Genomic DNA, 15,175 nt, shown 5'->3' with positions numbered 1-15,175 from the left:
GAGACTGAACAATCAGTAAAATCCTTCTTGTCTTCGGAGCAGCGATCATCACAGGAACAGAAGCGAGGTAATCGACGGTGTATGATAAAGGGCATTTTATGGCAAAGTCAGAACCTTCTGGATCATGGTGCTGGAAACACCAATGGCTTGGGTTCGCTTTCCAGGGAGTACATGTACTGTCGTGCTGTAAATATAAACGTAAACTGCTCATTTCCATGCAGCTGGAGGAGCACCGCTAGGGGGCGGTGAAGGGTGGCCGTTGAGGCTGTGTGCGACTTGCTTGTTGTCAGCCAGCAAGGAACTTGTAGCTAGCTAACGTTAGCTATCTTAATCAGTGAGAGGTTCTGTTCTTTCAAAGATTTAAACACTTCACACATTCTCTAAACTCTGACAGGAATATGGAGGAGTACCATTCTGGAGATGAGGTATTTATGGTTGTTAAGTTATAAATGTAGCTATTACTTTAGGAAGAAAGTGTTACGTTATGGTTAGCTAGCAAGCGAGCTCGCTAACTTTAGCTAGATGGCAGATCAAATTTAGCTGAAGTCCCCAAAACCAAGACAGTTGCACACACTTTAACCAGTAGCTAACCTAATACAGCTTTTATCATCATAACCCATTTTTTGTGAGAACTATTCATCAGAACTGATTTTAAGTAACTACTATTTGGAAGTCTGGTGCAGTCTTATACAATAGAAATTTCTAGGTGTGGCCAAATGATGTTCGTAGCTGTAGCTGGTAGTGGTCGCCTTCTATTAACTAAACAAAATTCCAATATTTTCATCCAGCTGGTTGCTCTAGGCGAGAAAGAAAATCAGTAAGAGATGATTACATATGCAAGTTAACTAGCTAACTGTATGTAAATCTGTACAATATGCACCTAACGCTACCAGTTAAACAAGTAAACGTTGAGGTCTGTGTCATGAGTCAAAAATGAGCCTACAAGAACATGCGATTTTAACGCTTATTTACGCTTATCTGATTTTAACGCTTATTTACAGCAGAAAGGATAGACAGCGGCTATTATTTTAGCTGTTGATCTGAAATTTCCTCCGCGTTTTCCATTCAGGTGGCCTTCAGTCCAGATGAAGCCAGTAATGCTGTTAAAGAGGTAACTGACCAACGATGCAAGTCAGCGCTGCGAAAAGAATAATAAATAACGGGAAAATTGCATCCCACTGTTTTATTTTTGAAGCCATTTAATGTTTCCAAAAACGTCAGTTGTTTGTCTTTCTCTTAATAGTTAATTTGGTGCTATACTACGAGTTAGAAGTGAGGATTTGTGCTGAGCGCTCGTCTAACTCATACCTGAAGCACCTGATGAGAGTCAAGCACCATTTCGTGTGTGTGTGTGTGTGTGAGACAGTGCATTGAAGGTGTTATAGGTGGTGTGGACTACAACCAGAATAATGTAAACCAGTGGACAGCTAGAATAGTGGAGCATTCACTCACTCAGCTGGTGAAACAGGGGAAACCATTTAAGTACATTGGTAAGATGCCAGCCTGTCGCTTTCCGTGTAACTTAAACGTGCCTCTGTTACCCTGCCGCCTAAACGGGCTGTGTGATTGTGTGCTGCTCCAGTGAACTGTGCTGTAATGCAGAAGAGTGGCGCTGGTCTTCACACAGCAAACTCCTGCTACTGGGACACTACCACTGATGGTGAGTCACACGGCTACATCGTGCATCACACCAACGGGTTTCTGAATGATCTGGAAGTCAATAACAGCTGTGTAATGCTGCTGTGGAACGTAGATGTGTAGATAGGGGGAGTGAAGAGCCAGAGTCTGAACAGGCAGCTAGAAGATTCATTCGTTCATTCCTCCATTCGTTCCGTAGGAAGCTGCACAGTCAGATGGGAGAACCGCACCATGTATTGTGTCGTTGGCGTGTTTGCCGTCGCTATTGCTCTCTAAGCCAGGAATGACAGCCAGCGTCAACCTCTCAGACCAATTCACACGCTCGGACACCATCAGCTTATTTTGGCACACTGACCAGTCTGTGCAGTGTCTGTTCACGTTTGTCCTCCGTGTAAACTTTATATTGTCCCTGCCTGCTTGTCTTACATGCGGCACTTGTTGTTGACCTTTTGTCCCCATTCGTTTTGTGTAGGAGGACTGCAGTTATGTACAGTATAATATTTACTTAGTACTTTGGTTCGTCTAGGATAAATTTGACATTATGGTAAGTGAATCATGCTCATTTCTTTGCAGCCCTGCTGATGCAGCATTTAGGATGCTATTCATAATATTATTAACGTCTGACCACATATTGTTGGCCCTAATTGAAGACACATGCATCAGATATCAAGATGAAGTATTGAGCTCTTATATTACAACCTTGAAGTTTGTATTTAACATCAATTTCAACTTCAAGGAAATTTTATAGCACATTGCATACATTTTTGGAAGTCGTTCTTCATTATTAGAACAAACAGTAGATAGACCACATAAAACACAGTTAAGAAATGATTTGTCAAAGACAGAAAACTTGGAACTACTACTACTACTACCCATAAAAATGTATAAAGGCTGTTTCACAATGTTAGCTACAATGTATATGTGACCACAAACAAGGCAACTGTAACAACAAATGAATGCAAATTTACTTTGCAGTGTTTTTCTTTTCCTCTGTATTTATGAATGCTTGAAAATAAAAAGATTTGTGTAATTCACTGGTTCAGCATTTGATTATGTTCATGTCAGCCTTGTATTTCTCACATCTAACAAATGCCCATTTTACATTTACATTAGCTAACATTCCTCAAGCTCATTTATCATTTAGAATTACAGTAAGCATACTGTTTGTGACAAATGTGGTAAACTTGTGAAAGAGGAAATGCTTGTTAAAAAGCCCCTGAATGCAATTTCTACAGATTTATGCAACAAAATCACAGAATTTCACAATTTAGCAGAGCAGTCAAGCAATGTATTGGCTAAGAAACAGTAAACAGGCTTCCTCTTTCCTTGACAGAGATGTGCAAAGAGAAATGTAACCCATAAAGTTTACATCAGCCTGTAAAGATCATTAACAAAACATACAAATAATACATCAGTGCAAACTGATGTCAATAGGCAGGTACACTCATTTTGAGAACTATATAGATTTGTCTTAACGTTCTTATAGACAGTCTTGCATGGTTCTCAGGCTTAAATGAAAATTCTTATAGGTTTGTGAGTCAGTACCTGAGGGTTTATAACAAGGTTGCTTCTTACTTTGTCCTTATAACAGATCACCTGTTACCATTTTTAAAATCACACATTATACCTTTAAATGGCCTACCCTGCATCTCTTAATGCAGCGGTGTAGAAGTGTGTGACAGTAGATCAGAAGTTTTCTTTGTTGAATATAAATTCAGCTCCAGCCTGTGACTGCTTGAGACACTGCTTTTCCAGGTCTTTGGCCAGGAGGGTGGGCCCACACAGAAACACACCCACTTTACACCTAAGGGAGAGAATGAGAAATTGGTGCTTCACAAAAACCCACCGATAAACATAAACACGTATATGCTTATTGACACGGAGCTGTCACCCATGTGCGAGCGGCCGCTGTAGTGGACAGATGCCATGACTCTGTCTATCAACAGCCAAGCAATTTGTTCAATCAGGGGTCTGTGTGCACACATACCCAGGGTGATTGGTGGCGATGGCACTGAACTCGGTATCCCAGTTGGGTTTGCCATAGAGGGTCTTCTGCTTCAGGCCAGTAATGGGATCATTCTCGGCTTCATGGTGGACTCTGAAGTGTGCAGCCTTTGTTAAGGGACACAAACAAACAAGATCACACAACTGATCAGACACTTACAGTCAGGGAAGAACAAGGACATGTCCATCATCTACTCCTGAGGCCATTACATTCTGCCAAATGCACATTGTTTTGATACTCCACTTTTTAAGTGGTAAATAAATCTCTTCCAGTAGTGCTTTTGAGTTTTGGCGGTATGTCAGGCACCTCCGTGTCCCTCCAGCGGGTGAGGTAAATGTTGTAGGTGAGGAAGTCTCTCATGTCCTTCGCAATCATTTGCCGCTCCAGGGACTGCAGGAGGTCGGCAAACCACTCAAACGCCTGTGTCTCCCGACACAGCCAGTAGAAATAGATCTGTGGGGTCAAAGGTCTGAAACATCATTCATTTCAGGCCTTCTTCACAGCTCCACCCCTGCATTATGTAGCTGGAGGAGCATGTGCAGTGTGACAGGGATGTCACACCCAGGGCCTAAGCGCTGTACTGTTTAGTGTCTTCACTGGATTAAACCTTTTCATTCTCATGGTTTCATTCTCCTGGTGGTTTAATTCATCTAATAGTTAAACCCAACTAAAAGTTTAGAGCCCCTAACAGTTTAACCCATCTAACAGGTTAACAGTTTAACAATTTAACCCATCTAAAGGTTTAACTCTCTAAGGTTTTAACAAAATAATGGTTTAACTCGTCTAATGGTATAACCAAATGGTTTAAACCAATTAAACCATTAACCGACCTCATGGTTTATATCACCTAACAGTTCAAAGTTTAATTTTGATGGTTTAATGGTTTAGCTCTAATGGTTTGCATCATTAGCTCAGCAGTTATCACCCCCCCCCCCAAAAAAAAAAAAAAAACAACAACTCAGCAGTGTTGGAATTAAATGCAAAATACATTTGTTCTCATTCACAGATAAAGAAGAACCATAAGAATTATAATCAAAGTTTGTACTGTGACATAAGAGTCCATGTGCTTGTAAGTGCTAGAAGCCGCGGCGCACCCTCACCTTCTTGGTGAAGACGTTAGTGTTCTCCTGAACATGCTTGTACCACACAGACTTGAGGATGGAAGCAAAGGGAGTTACTCCAATGCCAGCGCCCACCAGCATGACGACCTCATAGCGGAAGACATCCTCGCTGGCCGTGCCAAATGGGCCGTCCACCGCTATCCTGCACACAGCCACACGTACGGTCACACACAATCATCCACAAGATGACAGCCTTCAGGTCAGGACTGAGATGTGATGATGATGACGATGATGAGAGTTTGTTTTTTTTTTAATAGAAACTATTTTCAGGAAGTGTTGCATGTCGTTAAAACCAGTGCAGTATTACCATTATTACCCATGTTCAATATCGTCTTCATTGCATAGTTCATTATTTTATTTCATGCAACAAGAGAAGTCTGTTCTTACGACGGCATCAGTGTACCAGCGAAAAGTGCTCTAAATTTCATTTGCAGGTAATGTACATTTCTGAAGCAGGAAGAATCAGAAATGAGGAAAGTGGCTTGCCGTCACTCCTCCTCCAGTGCCTGCTCCTGCTCACTTAGGTCTGTAAGCCATTAACCCCGCCCCCATCTCTCCCGAACCTCGGGGCCTGCTCCTGCTCACTTAGGTCTGTAAGCCATTAACCCCGCCCCCATCTCTCCCGAACCTCGGGGCCTGCTCCTGCTCACTTAGGTCTGTAAGCCATTAACCCCACCCCCATCTCTCCCGAACCTCGGGGCCTCCTCCTGCTCACCGAGGCCTGTAACCCGTTAACCCCTCCCCCTTCTCTCTGACCCTTGGGGCTTCCTCCTCTTCATATCCACCTGCTGCTCCTCACTTCTGCTTTCAGACCTCAGAGCCGCTGAGTCACATCCCCTTTCTGATGCCTGTACTTTTCCACTGCACAGGTGTGCCTTGCCAGCGCAGTAGATGCCCCCGCACTGGGCACTTCCGCTGGACTCTTCACCACAGAGTATCGGGTTAGAATATTACAAAGGCCTAATACAAGCTTGCTTAAGACTTGGCCATGGTTGACAAGACACTATAAAACAGAAAATCACCCAGAAAAACAGAAGCTCTTGACTCTTGAATGAGTCAGTCACTTGACTCAAATGGTTTGTTCCAGGATTAAAAATAAAACTTCACTCCTTTGAGGTGAAATTTCTTAAGTGTGGGCTGGTGGGGAGAAACACTACACCTGCACAGTTCTTCACACAACATGCACAAGTTCACAGCCTCTGGTATCGTGAGCTCTCTCCAGTCAAAAGATGTGTCTTGTCTTTTCTTTCCCAATTTCATTTTTAGGATGTAGAATGGATGCTAAACATGCAAAACCTTTATAAAAACATAGAACAATGAAGCGCACCACTGTGAAATATCACTGTTAAAAGTGAGAGTCAAGAACTTCAAAGCTGCACTTATCAATACGTGCTGTTTAATCTAAGCGTCTACAGCCAAAGTCAAATTTATGTCATGTAAAATAATTAATTTAATGTTTCCTCAAGATTGTGGGTGAATGCTGCTTGGGACAGTGTCATTTATGTGATTTGTTTTTCCTGTTCAAACATTTGCACTTATGTTTAATTCTCAGTTTTTCTGTGTTTAATTCTGTGTTTTTTCTCGGTTCATTTTAAGGTAAAATGTGCACACTTTATGAACTCACAGCATAACCAGTTGTTTGGCAGATGCAGAAGATTCAAAGAAGGCTCCATTTCTCTAAATTGTAGTGTAGTGTGTTTTTTTTTTATTGTAAATATGAAATGTAAGTACTTTTTATAAGTACAACCGTACTGATTGTAAATACCGACTGTAAGTACTGATTATTCTAGGACAGACAAAAGGACATCATGTTTCTATAATTTCAGAAATGTTATTTTCAGAATGATCATTAATTACCTAACAGTCCATTTCCAGATTTTAATTGTGACTTACTTGTCAACATTGACAGCGGTAGGTTTATATTTATACAAAACTTAATGGTGTGAGAGCAGTCAGGGATTTCCTGGTTCTGCTGCACTGAAGCCATGTGTGTTGCGGGCTCTGACCTGAAACCCTGTGTGTTGTGGTGTTGCGAGCTCTGACATAAAACCCTGGGTGTTGCGGGCTCTGACCTGAAACCCTGTGTGCTGCGGGGTTGCGGGCTCTGACCAGAAAACCCATGTGTCGTGGTGGTGCGAGCTCTGACCTGAAGCCCCATGTGTTGCGGTGTTGCAGGCTCTGACCTGTAACCCTGTGTGTTGCGGTCTCTGAGCTGAAACCCTGTGTGTTGTTGTGTTGCAGGTTCTGACCTGAAGCCCCGTGTGTTGTGGAGTTGTGAGCTCTGACCTGAAGACCTGTGTGTTGTGGTGTTGCGGGTTCTGACCTGAAGCCCCATGTGTTGTGGTGTTGCAAGCTCTGACCTGAAGACCTGCGTGTTGCAGGCTCTGACATGATACCCCATGTGTCATGGTGTTGCGAGGTCTGACCTGAAGCCCTGTGTGTTGCGGTGTTGCAGGCTCTGACCTGAAACCTCGTGTGTTGTGGTGTTGCGAGCTCTGACCTAAAACCCTGTGTGTTGCGGGCTCTGACTTGAAATCCTGTGTGCTGCGGGGTTGAGGGCTCTGACCTGAAACCCTGTGTGTTGCGGGCTCTGACCTGAAAAACCATGTGTTGTTGTGTTGCGGGCTCTGACCTGAAGCCCCATGTGTTGTGGTGTTGCGAGCTCTGACCTGAAGCCCCGTGTGTTGTGGTGTTGCGAGCTCTGACCTGAAGCCCCATGTGTTGTGGTGTTGCGAGCTCTGACCTGAAGCCTCGTGTGTTGTGGTGTTGTGAGCGCTGACCTGAAGTCCTGTGTGTTTTGGTGCTGCGAGATCTGACCTGAAGCCCTGTGTGTTGCGAGTGCTGACCTAAAAGCCCATGTGGTGTTGTGTTGCGGGCTCTGACCTGAAGCCCCGTGTGTTGTGGAGTTGTGAGCTCTGACCTGAAGACCTGTGTGTTGTGGTGTTGCGGGTTCTGACCTGAAGCCCCATGTGTTGTGGTGTTGTAAGCTCTGACCTGAAGACCTGTGTGTTGCACACTCTGACATGAAACCCCATGTGTCATGGTGTTGCGAGGTCTGACCTGAAGCCCTGTGTGTTGCGGTGTTGCAGGCTCTGACCTGAAACCTCGTGTGTTGTGGTGTTGCGAGCTCTGACCTAAAACCCTGTGTGTTGCGGGCTCTGACTTGAAATCCTGTGTGCTGCGGGGTTGAGGGCTCTGACTTGAAATCCTGTGTGTTGCAGGCTCTGACCTGAATCCCCATGTGTTGTGGTGTTGCGAGCTCTGACCTGAAGCCCCATGTGTTGTGGTGTTGCGAGCTCTGACCTGAAGCCTCGTGTGTTGTGGTGTTGTGAGCGCTGACCTGAAGCCTTGTGTGTTGAGGTGTTGCGAGATCTGACCTGAAGCCCTGTGTGTTGCAAGTGCTGACCTAAAAGCCCATGTGTTGTTGTGTTGCGGGCTCTGACCTGAAGCCCCGTGTGTTGTGGAGTTGTGAGCTCTGACCTGAAGCCCTGTGTGTTGCGGTGTTGCAGGCTCTGACCTGAAACCCCGTGTGTTGTGGTGTTGCGAGCTCTGACCTAAAACCCTGTGTGTTGTGGGCTCTGACCTGAAACCCTGTGTGGTGTTGTGTTGTGAGCTCTGACCTGAAGCCCCGTGTGTTGTGGTGTTGTGGGCTCTGACCTGAAGCCCCGTGTGTTGTGGTGTTGTGGGCTCTGACCTGAAGCCCCGTGTGTTGTGGTGTTGTGGGCTCTGACCTGGGCAGCTCCCAGGCCTCCTGCAGTCTGGTCCTGTCGCCGCCGCATGCTATGTACAGCGCCTCAGTCCAGTCTCCCTGCAGGCGGATGTGTACACTGAAGTGGTCCTCCTCGGGGGCAGAGGTCAGGGTAAAGGGGTGCCACTCCAGCTGTGAGATGGACGGGCACTGCAGGAAGACATACTGGCCCACCTCCATTCTAAAGCCCTTCTTCTTCATCTGCAGCTCCAATGTTTTAGATGGGTGCATCACCACCTAGTGGTTGGAGGTGATAAAAGTGCCGAATATACTCTATTATACTAAATATGTCATTCAGAAAATAACAACCAAGGGTTTCATATGTCATACAGTGGTGTGAAAAAGTGTTTGCCCCCTTCCTGATATCTTTTTTTTTTGGTGCATGTTTGTCACACTTAAATGTTTCAGATCATCAAATAAATGTAAATATTAGACAAAGATAACACAAGTAAACACAAAATGCAGTTTTTAAATGAAGGTTTTTATTATTAAGGGAAAAAAATTTCAAACCTACATGACCCCCGTTAAAACATAAATTAACTGTGGTTTATCACATCTCTGGAAAGATGAGTTCAATTTCTCTAGCCACACCCAGGCTGGATTACTGCCACACGTTTTCTCAATCAAGAAATCATTTAAATAGGACCTGCCTGACAAAGTTAGACCAAAAGATTCTCAAAAGCCAGACAGCATGCTGTGGTCCAAAGAAATTCAGAAGCAAATGAGATACAAAGTAATTGAGATCTATCAGTCTGGAAAAGGTTATAAAGCCACTTCTAAAGCTTTGGGACTCCAGTGAACCACAGTGAGAGCCATTATCCACAAATGGCGAAAACATGGAACAGTGGTGAAGCTTCCCAGGAGTGGCCGGCTGACCAAAATTACCCCAAGAGCACAGCGACAACTCATCCAAGAGGTCACAAAAGACCCCACAACAACATCCAAAGAACTGCAGGCCTCACTTGCCTCAGTTAAGGTCAGTGTTCATGACTCCTCCATAAGAAAGAGACGGGGCAAAAATGGCCTGCATGGCAGAGGTCCAAGATGAAAACCACTGCTGAGCAAAAAGAACATAAAGGCTCATCTGAGGTTTGCTGGAAAACATAATTTTTTTTTATGGTTCTTCTGACAGAACCCTTCCATTCTAGTGGAAGCACAGAATTCCTATTTTTAAATAGTTCCTCATCTCTTAGAATTCTTTCTTACTGTTTTTTATTTCTGGTCTTGTTCAACTGCTGTACCCAGTGCTATATATAGTGAAAAACACATGCTATTTGAATTCTATGGAGTTACATATCAGGACATAATAGAACATCAGCTGGTCCTTAGCATGTCTTAAAATAAAGTAAATATAACTTCACATGAACAACAAATCACAGCAGATTCCACCATGTCATTTTTTAATCATTATTTTTCCCTGCTCTAACAGCTGTGTTATAGTACAATGCAGATGTCCTCAGGTGTATTACACTTGTGCAGACTGCCTCAGGAGTGTTACACTATAGCACAGACTGCCTCAGTTTGGTGCATTGGAGGTCGGAGAAGTTAATAATAATAAGAGGTTAATAATGTCAGTTCTCCCCACAGTGTTACATTGTAGTGTCAGGCTACTCTGTGACCTCTGTTGTGTCAGCGCACCTTGTGACCTCACTGTAGAGTTGCCCATCATGTGACCTCAATGTAGCGTTACCCCACTGTGTGACCTCACTGTCTTGTCAGCCCATCCTGTGATCTTACTGTCATGTAAGCCCACCCTGTGACCTCACTGTAGTGTCAGCCCACACTGTGACCTCACTATAGCATCAGCATCACCCACCCTGTGATCTCACCATAACAATGCAAAAAGTTGAACTTTTTGGAAGGTGTATGTCGTATTACATCTGGTATAAAAGTAACACAGCATTTCAGAAAAGGAACATCATACCAACAGTAAAATATGGTGGTCTGCTTTAGGACCTGGAAGACTTGCTGTGGTAAATGAAACCATGAATTCTGTTGTCTACCAAAAAATCCTGAAGGAGACTGTCCGGCCATCTGTTCGTGACCTCAAGCTGAAGCGCACTTGGGTTCTGCAGCAGGACAATGATCCAAAACACACCAGCAAGTCCACCTCTGAATGGCTTAAGAAAAACAAAATGAAGACTTTGGAGTGGCCTAGTCAAGGTCTTTACCTGAATCTAATTGAGATACTGTGGCATGACCTTAAAAAGGCGGTTCATGCTCAAAAACCCTCCAATGTGGCTGAATTACAACAATTCTGCAAAGATGAGTGGACCAAAAGTCCTCCACAGCGCTGTAAAAGACTCATTGCCAGTTATCGCAAACACTTGATTGCAGCTGTTGCTGCTAAGGGTGGCCCAACCAGTTATTAGGTTTAGGGGGCAATCACTATTTCACACAGGGCCATGCAGCTTTGGGTTTTTTTTCCCCTTAATAATTAAAAAAAATAAAAAAAATTTGTATTTTGTATTTACTTATGTTATCTTTGTCTAATATTTAAATTAGTTTGATGATCTGAAACATTTAAGTGTGGCAAACACTTTTTCACACTACTGTAGCTGTCTAATCTAATCATTATCATTAATATAATATTAGATAGATTTTCACTATGCTTTAATGGTTTTAACATGTTAGCGCAGTAACATCAAGTGCTCTCATGTTGTGACTACTTTTACCTGTTTAGTGGACAGATGGCCCTCACAGAGTCCTTGCAGGGACTCCCAGGACGATATTTTGTGCATTTTTGTGCTAAATGTTCCAGCCACTGACCTTGGTGATGACGACCTTCTGCTGTGATCGGTAGAATCGCACCAGCCTCTCACACAGGTACAGAAACATTGGCCCAACAACCCACTTCCATGTCTGGGAACCCAAAAATAATGATAGATTATCCACTAAACTGAAAAGAAAGATCGCTGTGCACAACATTCCTTTGTTTTTAACGAAAACAAAACAAATGTAATGTTACCATAAAGGCAAGATAATTGGCTGATTGTTGGCCAGTGACATATTTTTTTTTTAGCATTTTGGCACTGGGCACTTTACTCACTCATATACTGGTGAAACTAAGTGCTAAGCATTCGCATAATAGTCATAATTTAATTCAGTCTTATGTTAATTTATGCATCTGTTTATGAAGCCTCGACACTGTAAAAAAGGGCTGTGATTCCTGCATGTTTTATCGTGTCTGTGGACTAAAGACTGTGGAATTACCATCAACTTTCTGCACTTTTACCTCATCGCCACTCTTTCCTTTCAAATTGTCCTGACACAGTATGTAACAGTTTCACAGGGCTGGTCTGAGAGTACTTTATGAGTCATGTGGGCATTTGTGGTGCAGCTGAAAGGTGGATTACCCCTGGCGGATTGCCCATGAACTTGGGCTCAGGGCAGTCTTGGTCTAAGCCCCACCTCTCAAACTCACTGTGACACGTTATAGGGTTATGCTTCTTTAGACTGTCTAGGGTCTGGCCTCGCACGATACGTCTGACAAGAGACAACACACACAAACATTCGCACAAACATATACAACACACATGGATATTAATGTAACACGGCTATTACTGCGACACACATGAATATTACTGTAACACATACCGATATTACTGCATCACACATGGATATTACTGTAACACATATGGATATTACTGTAACACATATGGATATTATTGTAACACATACCGATATTACTGCATCACACATGGATATTACTGTAACAAAGATGGAAATTACCAAACAGATATTCTTGCACCACACGCAGAAGCTTATCAATCACTGCATTACTACCAGTGTAATGTGGACATCAAGCTGCATCATAGAATTGTTCTCTTACTCTTAACACTGCAACCCTTAACACTACAAATCTACCTATACACATCTACATCTACTGCATTTAAACAGAGATCCCATTAGCACTCAGCCAGTCCCGCTAGCTCTCACCCGGTCCCCCTAACGCTCATCCAATCCCATTGATGCTCACTTGATCCCATGCAGCACGAGCCCAATGAAGAAGATGATGAAGAGGTGGTGTGTGAACCAGAAGACCTCAAAGTAGGACCTGCGTATCACCTCCATGGAGGAGGTAATCATGAGGATCAGCGCTAGAGTGATGACCACGCCCGTCAGTCCTGCCACTGTGGTGAACATCACGATTGTCGGACTCTGAAGAGGGCAAGGTAGAGGAGTAGAAACCAAACCCTGATCATGAAAGCCCCAATTTTTTATGAATGTTTCATAAACGTCAGATATGGAATACATATTCTACAAAGTGTAGAGAGCTATTGGGAAATACATCACTAAAACGCACGTTAACACATTATTTTGAGTTCAGGTAGAAAATGATCAGATTCCTGAAGAGAGAGATGATTTTGGACACACCGCAGCATCCTCTGGAATCAGGGACCCAGGACAGACATTTGTTTACTCTCAGGCAGAATTATGTTACAATTTATTATTTTGTTATACTCTACTCTTCCTGGACACAGGGAATCAGACTATTACCATGGCAACAGTATGTGATCATATCGGCAGCAGCAGATGAACGGTCATGTGTCACTGCTTTAATGACCAAGGGAAGTTGGTCTGCACCTAAAGAGGAAATTCCACTCACGGTGTGGTCATGTGCGGCTGTTGTGAACTGTTGTGTCTTTTACCCTGCCATGACTACCACACCCACTGGGAAAGAGCTTCTAATGTTTTTACACAACCAGTCAAACAACTACATAAGATAATTTCCCCCATTTTCTAAATGCAATTCTTTTAATTATACAGCCTTAAGAAGTGATTTCAAAACAAGAGCAATGGATCGGAGAGGGTGGTGCGTGGATCGGAGAGGGTGGTGCACTCCTCACTCACTGTCTGGTTGTTCCTGATGGGGTTGAGGAAGGACTCATTGTGCTTGTTCCCAATCAGAGAGAGAACGTGGGGCAGGGAGCTCATGTTGGCCTCCAGCTGAGCATCCATGAAGCGCTCGAAATTGAACAGGTGAGCGATGATGTGCACAGCTGTCAGAATCACAGGAGAGTTAGAGTGCATGACAGAGGCAGATTAAACCCCCAGTGTCCGGCGGGTCAAACTCCTGCACTAAGGTAGAGGGCCAACATACCTGTGTGGAAGGCAATCATGTACGCCACCAGCTTGTGGAAAGTTAAGTTTCTGTCTAGCTGGCGGGCAGCGGTACGGGAACAGCACTACAGAACACACACACAATTAATATTTATACAGTTACAATGTTTCTCTTTTCTTGCTTTTCTTACTTTTCTAGACTGTGTGTGTGTGTGTGTGTGTGTGTGTGTGTGTGTGTGTGTTTGTGTGTTTGTGAGAGAGATAGAGAGAGACAGAGACCTGTATGGAGCCACGCAGGAAGGAGAGCAGGTTGCGGCAGACTGGCAGCAGGATCAACATGCAGTTAAAGTTCAGACAGGCAGCTGGAGCCCTCGCCCAGGAGAGAGCATGCTGGGAAAAATCACAGGAAAGTTCATGTCCTTAATATTGCAAAGGTTACAGTAAGCAATGTTGTCTTACTGTAATACTGCTTTAACAATACTATACATGTCATGTCATGTCCAAAAAAAAAAGCTTATTCCAATGACATTTAACTGAATTCCAAAGAGAGAGCAGAAAGAGGGAGAGTGAAAGAATGAAGGATGTCTCAAACTAGGTTTCACACAAGATGGGGAAGTGGTAACTCAGTGGTTAAGGCTCCTGACAAGTAATCGGAAGGTTGCCACTTCAAGCCCTGCTGCCAAATTGCCACTGATGGGCCCTGGGCAAGGCCCTTAACCCTCAATTGTTCAAGCTGTATTCAGTTATAATTGTAAGTCGCTTTGGATAAAAGCTTCAGCTAAATGCTGTAAATGTTTCTAACCACTTTTTTTCTCCTTTATATATACCTAACGGTTGGTGTGTGTGTGATGCACAGAGAGAGAAAGAGAAGTGATAAGTTCTGTTTCTCTGCTTCCTTCCTTCCTTCCATGCACTGTAGGCTCTAGCACCTGTTTACTGTGTGTGATCTGTGTCTTCTGGTGCATAAAAACTTTACTCCAGCACAGTGAATCTTCGTTTAGAGAAAACTAAATGTCCTAGTCATGCAGCACACTGTCCAGGCCTGAAATTGGACATTTGCATTTGACTGATGCAACTGAATAACAGTAGAACCTTGCTAAAAGAGCACATTTCTGCCGGAAAGCCCAGGTGCCCAGCGTGGGACTCTTACCCCGAGGATGGCTCTGGTGTAGAACCACCTATCGATCAGAAACGCCATGTAGAAATGCACAAACAGGAACACATTGATGCCCAGCCATACCAGCTGCAATGACAAACACACAAGAGCATCTGTGATTAACTAACGTTTAACATCATCACATGCCGAGATGTTGACAGAAATGGTTCTTCAAGCCAGTTAAAGTATTTAAAAATGAATGTAACTTCAGATTAGAAAAACTCACAATGACAACGATGGAAAGTCCTTCATTTGCCAAGAAGCTACCCATGCTGATGGACCAGATGAGCCTGTAGGAGTGTGCTTGTGTGTGTGAGACAGACAGTGCAGAAGTGAAAGGCGTTTGGTATTTGGTCATAGAGGAAGTACAAGATGCCTGACAGAATCAGCCTATTGGAAAGTGAAGTTTCCAGCAAGACGTTTGAGAGAGAGAGAGAGAGAGA

General features: G+C 43.7%; 2 protein-coding genes across 2 annotated transcripts; one reads left to right on the top strand and one right to left on the bottom strand.

The window, feature by feature from the left end:
• Positions 1 to 267: 267 nt before the first annotated feature.
• dynlt3 (dynein light chain Tctex-type 3) lies at positions 268 to 2,668 on the top strand. Its single transcript, XM_027011405.3, has 5 exons — positions 268 to 425; positions 1,070 to 1,111; positions 1,367 to 1,490; positions 1,583 to 1,660; positions 1,838 to 2,668. The coding sequence occupies exons 1-5, from the start codon at positions 399 to 401 to the stop codon at positions 1,912 to 1,914; spliced, it is 348 nt and encodes a 115-aa protein (XP_026867206.1). The 5' UTR covers positions 268 to 398; the 3' UTR covers positions 1,915 to 2,668.
• cybb (cytochrome b-245, beta polypeptide (chronic granulomatous disease)) lies at positions 2,531 to 15,087 on the bottom strand. Its single transcript, XM_027011404.3, has 13 exons — positions 14,959 to 15,087; positions 14,727 to 14,819; positions 13,856 to 13,966; positions 13,617 to 13,701; positions 13,367 to 13,515; positions 12,492 to 12,673; positions 11,869 to 11,998; positions 11,282 to 11,374; positions 8,496 to 8,749; positions 4,744 to 4,906; positions 3,950 to 4,096; positions 3,626 to 3,750; positions 2,531 to 3,442 (listed from the first exon to the last, which is right to left on the bottom strand). The coding sequence occupies exons 1-13, from the start codon at positions 15,001 to 15,003 to the stop codon at positions 3,325 to 3,327; spliced, it is 1,695 nt and encodes a 564-aa protein (XP_026867205.1). The 5' UTR covers positions 15,004 to 15,087; the 3' UTR covers positions 2,531 to 3,324.
• Between the last annotated feature and the right edge of the window lie 88 nt (positions 15,088 to 15,175).

The sequence above is a fragment of the Electrophorus electricus genome, chromosome 23 (genome assembly GCF_041902795.1).
Source record: "Electrophorus electricus isolate QZ-2024a chromosome 23, ASM4190279v1, whole genome shotgun sequence".
Taxonomy (NCBI): Eukaryota; Metazoa; Chordata; class Actinopteri; order Gymnotiformes; family Gymnotidae; genus Electrophorus; species Electrophorus electricus.
The sequence above is the reverse complement of the archived record's forward strand: the minus strand, read 5'-3'. Positions and strand labels throughout refer to the sequence as shown.